Source organism: Pararge aegeria, chromosome 11 (assembly GCF_905163445.1).
Source record: "Pararge aegeria chromosome 11, ilParAegt1.1, whole genome shotgun sequence".
Classification (NCBI taxonomy): domain Eukaryota; kingdom Metazoa; phylum Arthropoda; class Insecta; order Lepidoptera; family Nymphalidae; genus Pararge; species Pararge aegeria.
Genome location: NC_053190.1, coordinates 4,169,896 through 4,184,802, shown reverse-complemented (window position 1 = coordinate 4,184,802; position 14,907 = coordinate 4,169,896). Strand labels below are relative to the sequence as shown.

General features: G+C 35.2%; 1 protein-coding gene across 1 annotated transcript; it reads left to right on the top strand.

The window, feature by feature from the left end:
- The first annotated feature begins 935 nt into the window (after positions 1-935).
- On the top strand, positions 936-11,973 carry LOC120627378 (odorant receptor 2a-like). Its single transcript, XM_039895371.1, has 5 exons — positions 936-1,714; positions 1,963-2,062; positions 3,889-3,993; positions 4,563-4,718; positions 11,920-11,973. Exons 1-5 carry the CDS (start codon positions 936-938, stop codon positions 11,971-11,973), a joined length of 1,194 nt encoding a protein of 397 aa, XP_039751305.1.
- The last annotated feature ends 2,934 nt before the right edge of the window (positions 11,974-14,907 follow it).

Sequence of the window (14,907 nt, the reverse complement as noted above, 5' to 3'; positions counted from 1 at the left end):
TGTGCACGCCACTGGTTTCAAATAGTTAAGAGGACAGTATAGGCAGGATTCACCACATTTCGTATATCTCCATGTATTTACTCCCGGGATAATGACTCTAGAGCAATCATTTTTTAACGTAAAGTCAAAGCTTAGTGTGGACATTTCTTTTTCAATCATGTTCCGATGACTTGACGTCGTATATATATACGAGTACGTCGCCGAGCAAGAAACTGAACGTAACTTTAGGCTTAGGCGTATTCAGTATCGGAGTTTGGCAACATACGGTGGAAGCAATAATACTGGCTGTAGACTTCAAGGGAGCATGTTTGGACTGGGATTAGATGGCGAAAGAACGATGTTGCTAACTCACTTCCGACTCCGCTGCGATCCAAATGTAATCTACTCGCATCCGAGCCACGTATTTGAACCTAAGTGTGATTACACAGCGACTTATTGTAATTAAACCTATCAAGTGTATCTCGAGTCTTATTTTCGATAATAACTATGTACGGACAGCTGATAGAGAATGACCACCCATGCACACCTTCATCTCAGTTTTGGATGAGCAAATAGGGGAATACGAAAAGTCGATATTGTCAAAGGTATAATCGGTCTGACCTGCAATTGACCCTGTCGCACTCTCCGTCAAATTTGTCGCAGCTAAACTCATCGCCTTAACGAAACAAAACAACGAAGAATACGCTCATAAGATTCTTAGTATCCTCTAATTGAAATAATCGAGCAATCCAGTTTAATCAAAAGTCAGGTTATGAAAATTTGTGCAAACTACAAATCAATAAATGTTTATGTGATAGAGTCTTTTATTACAACTTTCAATAATTACTAGGCCGATGTTGTGATTCCATTGTCAATTGCACCCTACGACTCCCATAAATTATCATCAGTTTACAAATCAATATATCCGAACTATACACGGCATACACGTTTCAAAGATGGCCCCACAATGGCCGTTAAAATTTGAAGAGGTTACAAAAAGCTCGAGAGTATTCAGTCGCTTTAACGGTTCATGTCCAATGATAGAAACGTGTAACAAAATTTGGTGGATCAAAAATATTTTTTGGCCCATTTATTCCCTGTTTTGCTTTTATATATCGGTTTACACGGTAATTTATCAAGATTTCAAAAATAAAAACTACGCTGATGCCATCAGGAATGGCACTATGTCAATAGTCGGCTTTACTGTAGCCTTTAAACATTCTCTTTTGCTATTCCATCGTAAATCTATTCGAGAAATTATTAAAATTATCGAAAGGGATTATGAGGCAGCCATAGGTTTTACTGCTGAGGAAAAGGACACAGTTTTGAAGCATGCTCAACTTGGCACCAGTATTTGCAAATTCTGGGTGATCGTTGCCTTCATTACTAGTATGATGTTTCCAGTGAAATCAATTGTTTTGATGGGTTACTATCTTGTTAAAGGAGAGTTCAAACTAGTCCCCTTAATGGACTTGAGTTATCCATTCATAAACGATTATAAAAATATTCCCGTAATTTTTGGTATTCTTTTCTTCTCTTGCTTCTGTTTTGCGGTATATGCTGCTACGGCGTACATAGCGTTTGATCCTCTTGTACCCGTTATCGTAGCCCACACTTGCGGCCAATTAGAATTGATTAGCAATAGATTATTAAAAGTCTTTGTTAATGGTAAAAATATGGAAGAAATAAATGAAAACTTAAAGGATATCAATATTAAATTAGTGGAAATTTACAGGTTTGTACTCAGAAGATTTCACAATGATATCGATGTTATAGAAAAAAAAAGTGCTATGTACAACGTGATAGACTTTGGTTTTTTTTTTATGCTGTAAAATTTTCCTTCAGCTAACCTAACCTTTTATCTTACATCCAAAATCGGAACTGCATTATTAAATGGAAAATTTTAACAGCAACATCGGTCCTTTTTTAGCATGTCTTCTATACTATTATTTATGTTGTCTTTAATGTTTTTATTATTTGCAGAATTATAGATACCGTGCAAAAGAATTTCGTGGTCCTGTATGAGTTTATGATGAAAACAACAACTTTCCTCATATCGTTCAGTGCCTTTCAAATTGTTGAGGTAAATTTGAGTGATTTTGATATGGTGATTGCTATTTGATAACAATTTTATTATCCCAAACTGCATCCACATTTCACTCTTTATATTATTACGATTATGATAATTATTTATTTGATATAATTAATGACGTTGTCCTTTATTTGCTTACAAGTTGACTGACTTGATTGCGATTTCACCTTGTGGTAAGTGACAAAGGAGTCTAAGATGGTATCACATTGTATGAGTGTGGCAGATTTAATCAAATCCCAATCGGAATAAACTTTGTTGGTTTATTGGTTAGCAAATTTGGACCAAAGTTGTTTCCTAGGGTTTTCAGTTAAGAAATTACCGGTATTATAATTTGGAAATTTGAGTCGGCCATCACCGTGTCTCAGAAAACGCGTTAAGATGTCGTTGGTTATCATTACTAATAATTGTTAATAATTGTAAACAGCTCACCAACTCACATTGGAGCAGCATAGTGGGTACATGTTTAAAGTCATTATTACCTACAAAAAAGTCCGGGAGGCTGAATGTCTAACTGTTGAATCTGACAGCCTAGTAGGTAGATCTTTGACTAGACTTTTGCGGGGTTGAGATCTCGGCTCGCAAATCTAACTTTTCTAAGTTATGTGCGTTTTTAAAATTAAATATCACTTGTTTTGACGGTAAAGGAAAACATCGTGAGGAAACCTGCATGCTTTAGAGTTCTCAAGACAAATGTTTAATTAGGAGTATATATTAAGTACAAGTTGAAAAATTAAACTTAAACAAAAATAGTTGATAGAGTTCTACATGCAAGGATCGAGGCTTAATTGCAACACTACTTAACCTCCCCATGCGCTTTGTTAAGTGGGAAGTGCCAGGTTCGATCCTCAGCCGCTGCATATTGAGAATATGTAATTTACAAACTTTTTCCGGTCTGATCTAATGGGAGGCTTCGAACGTGGCTAGCTAACATCACATAAGGAATATGAATTTTATGTAACTGCCACACCTCTAACATATTGCTCCCTCGACTATCTTAGACTGAATCGCTGTTAACTAGGTGATATTGCAGCCATGGTCTAACTTGTATTAGAATGAAACAAAAATAGAAGGTAAGACAAGATTTAGAGGTTAGTAAATTGATGAAGCGGAAGAGGTACGATGGAGGTTCGAGCTCTTGACCAGAGACAACAGCTGACAATATTATTTGTGACAACGCTCTATGGATTGATTGTCCAGCACGGGACTGTTTAAGGCAGTTAATAAATGACAAAAGATGTCGTTAAATATATTATCTTTATGTACACTACTGCAGTTAGCAGTGCGGAGTCGCCATTCGAACACCCAGAGACTATGCGCCATGTGGCCTGCCCCACTTCATCTTTTCAACTCGTTACATAAGTAAATCTGGTTCTTCGAAATGAGGACATCAAAAATTCATCATGTTCTCATTTCTGATTTGATCAGCGACGATTACTTAAGAATTATCGTTATTGTTTGATTTACGGATACCTCAGTGTTGGTAGACCCGCCATCTAGCTGGACTATGAAATGAGTTGCTGGGAGCCATGGACGCAGGCGGCGTGGCGTACCGTTAAATTTAAAACTCCAATAAAGACCTGTATCCAGCAGTTAACGTGCGTCGCTTCATTTGATGACGGTGGTGATTATACGTTTTGCCGGCAACGGCCTTGAGTTTGGGATTGAGGAGTTGAAAACCCCATTTTTAACCAAGATATCACTTTTAACCAATTTGAAATCACGAGATTCTCTCCAATTTGGCGAGATTATCATGACTAAACCAACGTCAATCCCAAAATAGTTTCTGGCTTTAATAGAAGATGATATTTAAACCGTAGGGTGCGAAGCATAATGGAATATCAGTGGAGTTTGTCTCGTTCTTCTTCGGCGCTATTTTACACTTTTACAGCCCTTGCTACTTCAGTAATCTTTTAATGGATAAGGTAAGAACTTTTTTTTTATACAAACTGCTACTACTACTAATTACTTTAATTTTTTAATTTGTTTAATAACAGGATGCTTAACTTAATATAATTATCCACGTCTTTACAAAGTCAGTTTTACAAAAATTTCTGTGCAATTCCCCATTGCAAAAAATCGTTTACGTGAATACAATGGTCAATAACCTATTTCCTGTACGATTGATCACTTCTAAAAATCTTTGACGTCGATATAAATGGTATTATATTTGTCGTTTGATTGTCCTTCAGGGGTTAATAAGCTTGTGTTAATGTAAAAAATATCTTTCGTTTGTTTATATATTATATTCTATGTTATTGTCCTTTTTTATGATTATTTTGTTATTGTTTAGTCGCGAGGACTCAGTGACGACGAAGATAAGGGGGCTGGCTGAAAACCAGTGCTGTGTTTTTCAGTATGCAGCAATACTGAGCCAGCTCCTTCGTCACACTTTTTTTTTTATTCTTTAACAAATTTATGACACAAATGTAACATTTTACACAAATGTGTGACAACAAAGACGATTTTTCTTTCTTCCTTTCTATTATTTCAGAGTGAACAATTACGTCAAGCGATATACTCCTGTGGCTGGGAGTTGCAGCCTAACATAAGAACCAGAAAGTGCATCTTACTGATGCTAACCAGGACAACGAAATCGGTCGTCATCAGGACAGTTTTTATGCCTATATGCTTGGATACATTCGCTGAGGTATTTACCTTTTTTTGTGATATTCATAGCCACTTTTGGTTTAGTAGTACAGCTTTCTGTGACAGAACTCATCCGAGGAGGTACTATCGCCATGGCGGAACTGTCAAGACCCGCCAGAAATACCTAGCGCAATTACGACACTGTCATCGGGGGGATGACCCCTTTTTTCGTGGAGAGATCCTCATAGATGTCACCGCGTCACGGGGAGGCACAGTGTTTATGTCGGACTCGTTCCATCTAAAACCCCACGATGTTTCAACCAGTTGCCTGGTGGCTGGGCCATGGGAGCACTTGCGTCTTCTTCTTTACACATCCGCCAGCCAGCTATCACCATAGACTAACCTGGCCACTAGGACCTAAAAATCTAGGTTACAACGACTAATAGCTGGTTATGCAGTTCCTCGTGACAGACGTGATGTGTCTATAAAATGTCCAGAAAGGATCTAGGATTACAGAATACAACTGATGTCAATCTCTTCGGCGTAGTGGTGATGGCTTATAAAATGCAAGCAATAATTGCTTATAAAATATGGGAGGTTAAACAACTAGATAACCGAGCCAGTTTCCTAAGGAACATATAGAACTTTAAAAATAATACATAATAAATTCAATTAAGAATTAATAACACTCTCGCCTGAACAAAGTAATGTTTATATCCTCTTAGCCTATTGAACGAAAAAAGGTAGTAGAAAGTAGGTAGCCACAGCGGAACTGTGAAACTTATTTATTTTATAATTTTCGATCTGAAGTCATGTTTTTTGATTCGCATAAATAAAAATAAAACACATTCCTATTTATATCGATTATTTCCAGTACTAAAAAAACTTTTAATAAAGTTTTCTTGACTTCAAAATAATTATAAAATGACCCAGTTTTTTGGATTATACAAAATACAATTATTATTTATTAGTGTATTTTCACCTTGTTAATCACCGACTCAAAATGTTCCTGTTACTATTTAAAGACTTATTTAAATTAAAGACTATAAATATAACACGGAAATTAACGACATTTCAACTATAGGAAAGTTGCTGCAGGATGCGGACATATGTATTTTGCGTCTTAAATAAATAAATAAAAATTTAAGTATTTTATTTTTTTATTTATGACTATGTGTTGCAGGTTACCACTAAATGCATGTTAAACTAGGTACATAATTATTGATAAAAGCAGACGTTACTTTGCGCAATTCCGTGTCTTAGTTTGTCTGGTGGGAGGCTTTAACCGTGGCTAGTTACCACCCTACAGATAAAGACGTGCCGCTAAGCGATTTAGTGTTCCGGTGCGATGTTGTGTAGAAACCTATTTGGGGTGTGAATACCATACACCCTAACAGGTTAGCCCTCTACCATCTTAGACTGCGTCATCACTTACCACCAGGTAAGATTGCAGTCAAGGGCTAACTTGTAATGGAATTAAAAAAAATCATATTGGGGACATAATAATTCTTATGCAATAAAAAACATTTTATTTAATTTTTCTTTGTCTGCCTGTGTATTCCGGCTTGAACGATTATGAAGTTACTTTCAGTATTACGTAGAGGACGCACACAGAAAATAATAAAAACTACTTTTTAATTTGTAAAACTACCCCTAAAGATGTGGAAAGTCTGTATTAAAGTCCAATATTCTTGAAGGTATTAACAAAACAAATGTCGCGGGTCTATCAGCAGCGGCGTGGCATACAAGCACAAAAGCACTGCCTACCTTAAATTTTTTGTATAACTCATAAAGGCGATGGACATTTCCTTTTTATACCATCTTCCTACTTTATGCATACCCTGGTCAAATACCCTGTGCACGCCACTGTCTGTCAGTATAGGAGTTAAAACTTAGCTTGGAAATTTTTAAGCCTTGTTTGTGCATTCTTTTGTACAGAAACTTCAACAATTCTCAACCCATTACCGGCCCACTAAAGGGCACGGGTCTCCTTTTAAGAAGCTTTTAAGCCACCCCAAGTAAAGTTTAAAACGCACATCACATATGCGTTGTGTGCGTTTTAAGTAATTAAAATATCACTTGCTTCAACGGTGAAGGAAAACATCGTGAGGAAACCTGCATGCCTGAGAGATCTACATAATGTTCTTAAAGGTATGTGGAGACCACCAATCCGCACTGGGTCAGCGTGGTGGACTACGGCCTTAACCCTTTCTCATTGTGGGAGGAGACTTTGTAGTGGGTAATGGGTTGATATGATGTTGATGTAGTTTGGTAAGAACACAATACGCCTATGAGAATATTATGGGGTACTGTCAGACATGCAGGTTTCCTCACGTTGTTTTCTTTCGCGGCCATAGAACGGAGGAAAGTGATATTTAATTGCATAAATTAAAACGTGCCAAACTCCGAAAAATAAAGGGTGCGTAGGTACATTGGCTCGAACTCGGTCTTACCGAAAGGGAGACCGAATTGTTAATATCTAGGCCGCAAGGCCCAACCGCTTTTTGACGAAATAAATTTTACCTTCTTGGAATCCTTGAATTCTCAGTTTATTTTTACAGAAAGATAGTTTAAAAATAACCTGAGAACACAATAATAATAATCATTTAATTTTTTGATTTTCCGTTAAAAGTTATTTATATATGCGATGCTAAAGTCCGTGCCTTTGTGTCTTTGAACTTATAGTTACCTTCAAAGGTTTTTTTTTATTTCTTCGGAACTTCCAAATACAAAACGGAACCATTTTAAGATGACACTATTGTGTGTCTGTACATCCGGTCCATCTAACCTTCCATCCGTTCGTGCATCGCCATCCTTTTTCTCAGAGACGAATTGGCGATACCGAGCTATCGATTGTCCGCTACTTATACAACTATAATCATCGTCATCATCATCATATCAACCCATTAACGGCACACTATAGGGCACGGACTTCCAACGAAGAGAAGGGGTTAAGGCCATAGTCCACCACGCTGGCCCAGTGCGGATGGTTGGACTACAACTATTGTTGTACGTAAAATTCGTCCATAAAAATTTCTGTCTCCGAAACAATCAATACCTTTGAGAGTTGTTAAAAAAAAGTATTAAAGGTATTTTATTTGTAATTATTCAGATTTTAACGCTTTAAAACTACATAGGATTTCCACTCCATGTCGGTTTTAAACCACCGTTTCAGCCGTTAAAGAGAAAGCCTACAAGAACTTTTCTTAGCACGCATCTGCTAAGAAATAATCTCTCCCGTTCCTTCTAGAAAGCTACGAGTACCTTCTACATTTAAATGACGCTCCCATTCTTTCAACCTCCATGTCACCCGTTAAGTAGTAGATTTCCGAAATGAAAGTAGCCTATGTTACACCCAGGATTTCCAGTCCATGTCATTTGAAAACCACCATTTCAGCACTTAAAGAGAAGGCCAACAAGAACATTTCTTAGCACGCATCTGCTAAGAAATAATTTCTCCCGTTCTTTCTAGAAAGCTACAAGAACCTTCTAAATTTTAATGACCCTCCCATACAGTTTCTTTCAACCTCCATGTCACCCGCTAAGGGGTAGATTTCCGAAATGAAAATAGCCTATGTTACACCCTGTGAAATTCTAATTCCTTGTATTTTCCCTTCAAAATCCGTTCAGCAATTAGATTGTCCCGAAATCAAACAGAAAAAACATTTAAAAAAGAAATATTTTAATGATGTAATTAATTATTAGTTATCATTAATTACATGCGTTTCAAATTAATGTAATTAATTATTAGTTATCATTAATTACATGCGTTTCAAGGTTTTCGCACTTGACCGGTTTATTCCGGTTTGTCTTTTTTATTATCGCTGAGATAATTTTATAGTAAGATTACAATTAATGTAATCAATTAAAGCTATTCGCACAGTAAATACGTTCCTCCGTATTCATTTAAAAATAGCTTGCGAATGCAATAATCATTTTAACTTTATGTCTATCCGTAAAGCTATTTTTATCGACGCAATTCGAGTCCTTGCAATTGCGTCATGAACTTTCAAGTAAAAACCTTCCAATAGTTTTTATTTTTAGAGTTCCGTTAGTAAAAATGGTAAAAACGAATCCTTAAGAAAGTGACATTACGTTCAATTTAGTATGTAGGTAACTTTGCAATTGCAATTTTGATATTATACGAGTCTTCGAATTCATAATTAATTATATTTAATATTTTTTATAATGTATTGTTACACACACTTAAAGGAAATATAAGTATAAATTAATAATTAAAAAAAGTGTGTGTACTTATGTACACGCGTTAGAAGTTATACTTCTTTGGCGTATGAAAAAAAAATAACTTAAATGCAGTAGTGATTAACGATAAATATAAAAATTAATCAAAAAGATTTTATTTAAATAAAAAAGGTTTTATTAACGTAATAATATTTATTTATTCACACTGTTTGTACTGTTACGAAACACGTGTTCTAAGTATAAAAATACTAGAATATACAACTTTAACATAGTTTTCATGCCACCTAGAACTAACTTTACGATGTAGAATTCAGGTGTCGGTGTGCGCGCGCATAGTAAAAATTCACTCTCATCATTTTTCTCCATCGCGCCAAAAGAAGTATAACTTCAAAAAAATTCAAACGCCTAAAATACTCAGCAATGTATAATATAACTTTGCATGAATAAACTTTTATTGTACACCTAAGAAAAAAAATAGTTACAGAGATATACACATATACATATACAGAGTAGGAGAGAATAATTTGGCGGTCTTATCGCTACATAGCGACTGTTTTTATTATCAAAATAATGCTAAGTAAGAAAAACGTACTTCTAATTTGCGTTAGAGGTAATATTGTAATTGTTTACATAAAGCATTTTATTAATCATATAAAGCCATTCCGTCAGAAACATATTTAAAAAAGAACATATTTTTGGCTGTGAAAAACTGCATTAATTATTAACAGCCTGCATATTTTTAGCAGCTCTCAGGCGTTTTAAATTTTGGTACCTAACACCTAAAGAACTTATTAAAACAACCTTGGTTGTATGCTTGGTTATTATATCATCCCAGTAGGTATTGAAGTAAAAGACCAAAAAAAAATGTAATCCTTGTAGATATTTTGTAAAACGCATGCATGGCAATTCATCAGACTTAGGTATCTTATATCTTTAAACCAGCAATTCTTGTATGTATATAATTGGAATCTCGGAATCGGCTCCAACCATTTTCATGAAATTTAGTATACAGGGGGTTTCGGGGGCGATAAATCGATCTAGCTAGGATTCATTTTCAGAAAATGTCATTTTATTTGTGTTTTCCGGTAATAACCGATTTGGTGCAGACGACGTTGCACGAGTCAGCTAGTATTATATTTATACGTGGATAAAATCAAAGAAAAAAAATATGAATAAAAATCGCATTATAATAACTATAATTATGAAGAGTTGTTAAGTAATTAAAATAAATGTTTATGTAAAAAATTCAAAACCCATTTTTTCCTTTATATATGTAAATATTCATTACAGGATAATAAAACCTACTGTCTAACTAGCACAGTTTTTTATCAATAAACAAATTATACGGTTTAATATGGATTTAAAGGCTAAAATGTTGGGTTAGTTTATTTCGTACGAATTGAAGTAAACCTATTTATAAGTTACCATTGAAGGTACGGAACCTACGAAACAAGTATTCGACTCGCATTTGCTGGCTATATCCTTAAAAGTTCAGTATATTTTTAAAATAATTTAACCTAGCCTTTTAACCTTTGAATTGAGATTTTACTTAAATTGTATTTATATCAAGGTATTTTTATCCGAGGTGGATAACCTGAGTCGAATCTCAAAAACAAGAGTAGGTAGTTGCTATTTCTGTTTGGATTTATATTCAATAAGTTTTAATTTAACAAGGATTGTATAACCGTCTTAAGCAGTTTGATTTTCATTTCAAAGTCAAAGTCAAAAATATCTTTATTCAAGTAGGCCCACAGGTGGCACTTTTGATGCGTACATAAGAATTACACGGTAGTGAGATGATGGCGATAACCACATTCGTAAACTTAAAACTAAAGCTACGAGGGTTCCAAACGCGTCCCGGTCTAAGAAGAAGCCCACAACAAACTTAGACGGGTTTTTTTTTTGTTATCACCATCTCACAATGTCATTTTAAATCATTAGCTTTTTTATCGTTTACGTAGTCCTTTATACTATAATAGGACTTTTCTATAAGCTTACGTTTAATACAAACTTTGAACTTTTTAAGAGACATCTCCAAGATGTCAATTGGTAGTTTATTGTAGAATTGTATGCAATTTCCTTTAAACGAATTATGAATTTTATGTAACCTAGTATATTGCACTGTAAGTTTATTCTTACTTCTAATGTTTAAATTATTGCAGTCACATTTATTCTTAAATTTAGAAATGTTTTTATGAACGTACATTAAATTTTCAAATATGTACTGACTATACACTGTCATTATTTTAAAATCTTTAAATGTATCTCTCAATGACTCTCTCGGACCCATTTTGTAGATAGAACGAACAGCCCTCTTCTGCAGCACGAAAATAGTGCTAATATCAGCAGCATTACCCCAAAGTAAAATTCCATATGACATAATGCTGTGTTAATTAAAGTGTAATTTCGATTGCGAGGAAATGAAACAGTAATAGTCGTGAAGATACATGTAGAAGATACTTTAGTATATTGGTGTGTGTGTAATAAATGTATGTAATGGTGCAATTTAAAATCTACTGTCCCTGATTTAGGTTAAATCTGTATTACAGGCGACAGTGCTCTCCTTAAATTGTTGTCTCGAAGATTGAGTGTATGATTGTGCGTGTGTGAGTTTGCGTCGCGTAGGTTCTTGTACTCGCGTATATGTTTGCTTATACAAGATAGGAAAAGGAGTCCAAAGTCCTAACCAACATTCGCGATAATCGCCATCTTAGCCTATAATTGTTCTACTACTGGACATAGGCCTCCTATTTCATAGGAGAGAGGAACTAGAGCAATTGACCCACCGCCCCTCTCCGATGCCAGTTTGCGGGCTTTAGCGATTATTACGATGCATAAGTGATAATAGCCGAAAGCTTAACGCTTTCCGAGATATCGGGATGAAATACGTCAACGTCGGGGTTTTCTAACTCGGCCCGATACTGAAAATTTCACAACGAACAGTTATAAGGCCTAAACTGGGACCTATTTTTTGAAAATCGAACTCCCCAACCTCTATATGAAATCCATTAGACTTACGAGGTGCAGTCGAGTAAACTATATATATTATTTTGTTACAGATGGCACGTCAAGCGTATGGAATCTATAACATCATGAATGCCGCCTGGGGTTAGGATAATTATGAAAAAAAAAAAAAAACTCTTCATTTGTGGTACCTACTTTGGCCTTTTAATTTTTATGTAACTAAATAGATAAAGCACACGTAAGTCTTTGGCACACTATAATTAAATTAACTTAGATAATTAAACATGCATAATTAAAAATATCCGGGTCACATTTTCTAAGGTGATTGATTAGCTGTACAAAAAGAAGCAATGATAGCGACATTTCTACACTATGAAATAAACTTGTAGTGCAGTTTACTAGGCTGCATAAAATTAGAAATTCATTTAAGGGTAATTGTATATCTTTTTATAACAAATTGACAATCCTTGAGATGTCTCTCAATAAGTTCAAAGTTTACTTAAAACGCAAGATTATAGAAAAATCCTATTATAATATTAAAGATTACATGTATGATAAAAAAGTTTGGGTATGAATTGCTCTAACTTTGAAGTGTATCGTGGATCCTTGGACTGAAGAGCTGATTTACGTCTTATATGAGTCGGATGTTCTTTTTCCAAATCCCTGCACCCTTTTTGGGAGTCATAAGTACTAAATAGGGTTATAATAGTTTTTGAAATAAACTTATCCTCTCATGAGTTACTAGTTACGTCAAATAAATTGTCCAAAGATTGATATACAGTCCGCCCAAATAGCAACCATTAGATATGTTTTGCGAACCCGGGTTATAGCAAGTTAAACCTAAAGCGACGTTTAGCCCTATTGTGAGATGAAATGACCTGAGTTAGGGTTGCCGAGCGTCCCGCAAATTTACTGACCTCCCGATTTTAATGAATATTTTCTGCTTTATCTCTTGCGGGATGGTTTTATTAACTAGACTGTGAGATGGTGATAACAAAAAAAAACCTGGCTAAGTTTGTTGTGGACTCTTCTTAGACCAGGGCGCGTTTGAAACCCTCCTAGCTTTAGTTTTAAATTAACGAATGCAGTTATCACCATCACTAACATTAGTGTGAGATGGACGGACCAAGTGAAGGCCACAATCGAGGCTCCTCTACATGAATGCGCAAGAAAGGCAACCGTTAGAGAAGAGTGGCGAAGTATTGGCAAGCGAGCCACAAAACCCAGATGACGACCACGACCAGTCTGTCAAGACTGAAACGACTAAGAAGAAGAACATTAGTGTAACATGTTAATTGTATGAACGCTTCATAAGTGCATGTAATAAGGTCTGCAATATTTTTGAATTTTGAATTTTTATAATTTTACGAAAAATTTTACTCAAGACTGTGCGGATATAATATATTTTAAGTGCACGCTTAATTGGACCTGTAGACTTTAACGGGTTAACTCCATTACACTTTAACCATTCTTTACGAACTCTGTTGCTTAAGACAGGTTGTAAATGTGTTAACCTTGCCATAAAACAAATAGCAGTCACAAATAAAAAAAAGGTATCTGATCTGACTCTAGTTACCTGCCTATTAAGGCTTCATGTCAGATTGGTGCGAAAAAATATTTTAACCGATTACAATTGGGATAAACAGATACCGTCATCTTAACCCAGCAGTATTAAATTGTTTTTGCGAAAAATCTGTTTAACGGGCAAATAGTAACTTGTTGGGCGAATTTTTATACAAAGTGAGCAACTATAAAATACAAAAAATTGTAGTCTCGTGGTTCCCGTGTTTCTATATAGGTTCTAACATAGGTTAGTTTTGGATCAGCATCAACAAAAAAACAGAACAAGACGCTTTTGCCGCGGCAGTGAAACACAATGATGATGACTATTTTTGAATGTTTTCCGATTTCAAATAACATTATTTGAACTCGGATGTATGTTTATTTCATATATATTTATATTTATATATATATATACATATAAACATATATATTTATTTATATACAACGTGTAACGTAATTACGAAATACTGTTGAAGGGCGCATAAGTATATTTCATAAGGAATCATGTATATAATATCAAAATGAACAAATGGAGCATATTTATTTTTCCATACAAACTAATTCAAAACATTCTAAGTGTTTGATTATGAGAACCATTTTGGCGATAAAAGAACGACACTTGCATAGTACCTACGCTTCGCGATGCGTATCTAGTAAAAAAAAACTATTAGGTTTTCGTTTTCATAGTTTAGTCTCAAAGACAGGACATAATGTATCTCTAAAACCTGTGAATTATTTCGGTTTTTATTTACACGTTGCATATATGACGGACGAGCTGTCACAAAAAGCTCTTTTACTACTAAAATAGTTAAGCAATAGTGGCCGTTTTCAAAATTTGTAGTCTTCACAATAAGTTCGCTCGCTCAGTATTTTAGTAAGCCATATTCAGTAATTACGATTCTACTTGCATTAAAAATATTCGTAATAGAGCATGTGAGAATCTATTATTAGACTCCAAAAATAATAAGAAAATGCAATACTTACATATATTTAGAAAAACACAGCAAGTGAAAAAGATGTGGAAAAATACGAAGAAGGCCTCTCGTAGGCTCTTAATAAAAATCATATCACAAATATTTAATGAAACACTGCAAATTGCTATTTATATAAAAGTACGTTTCAAAACTTATATAGAAACTAGGGGACCCCACCGCCATCTGTCGGGCTGATATGTGAATCTAAACCATGCAGGGTGCAACCCAAACGCATACCAAAAAAATCATTCAAATCGGTCCAGCCGTTTAGGAGGAGTTCAGTGACATACACACGCACACAAGAAATATATATATACAAGCGGACCCCAACGCCATCTGTTGGGCTGATTTGTGAATCTAAACCATCCAGGGTGCCACCCAAACGCATACCAAAAAATTCATTCAAATCGGTCCAGCCGTTTAGGAGGAGTTCAGTGACATACACACGCACACAAGAAATATATATATACAAGCGGACCCCAACGCCATCTGTTGGGCTGATTTGTGAATCTAAACCATCCAGGGTGCCACCCAAACGCATACCAA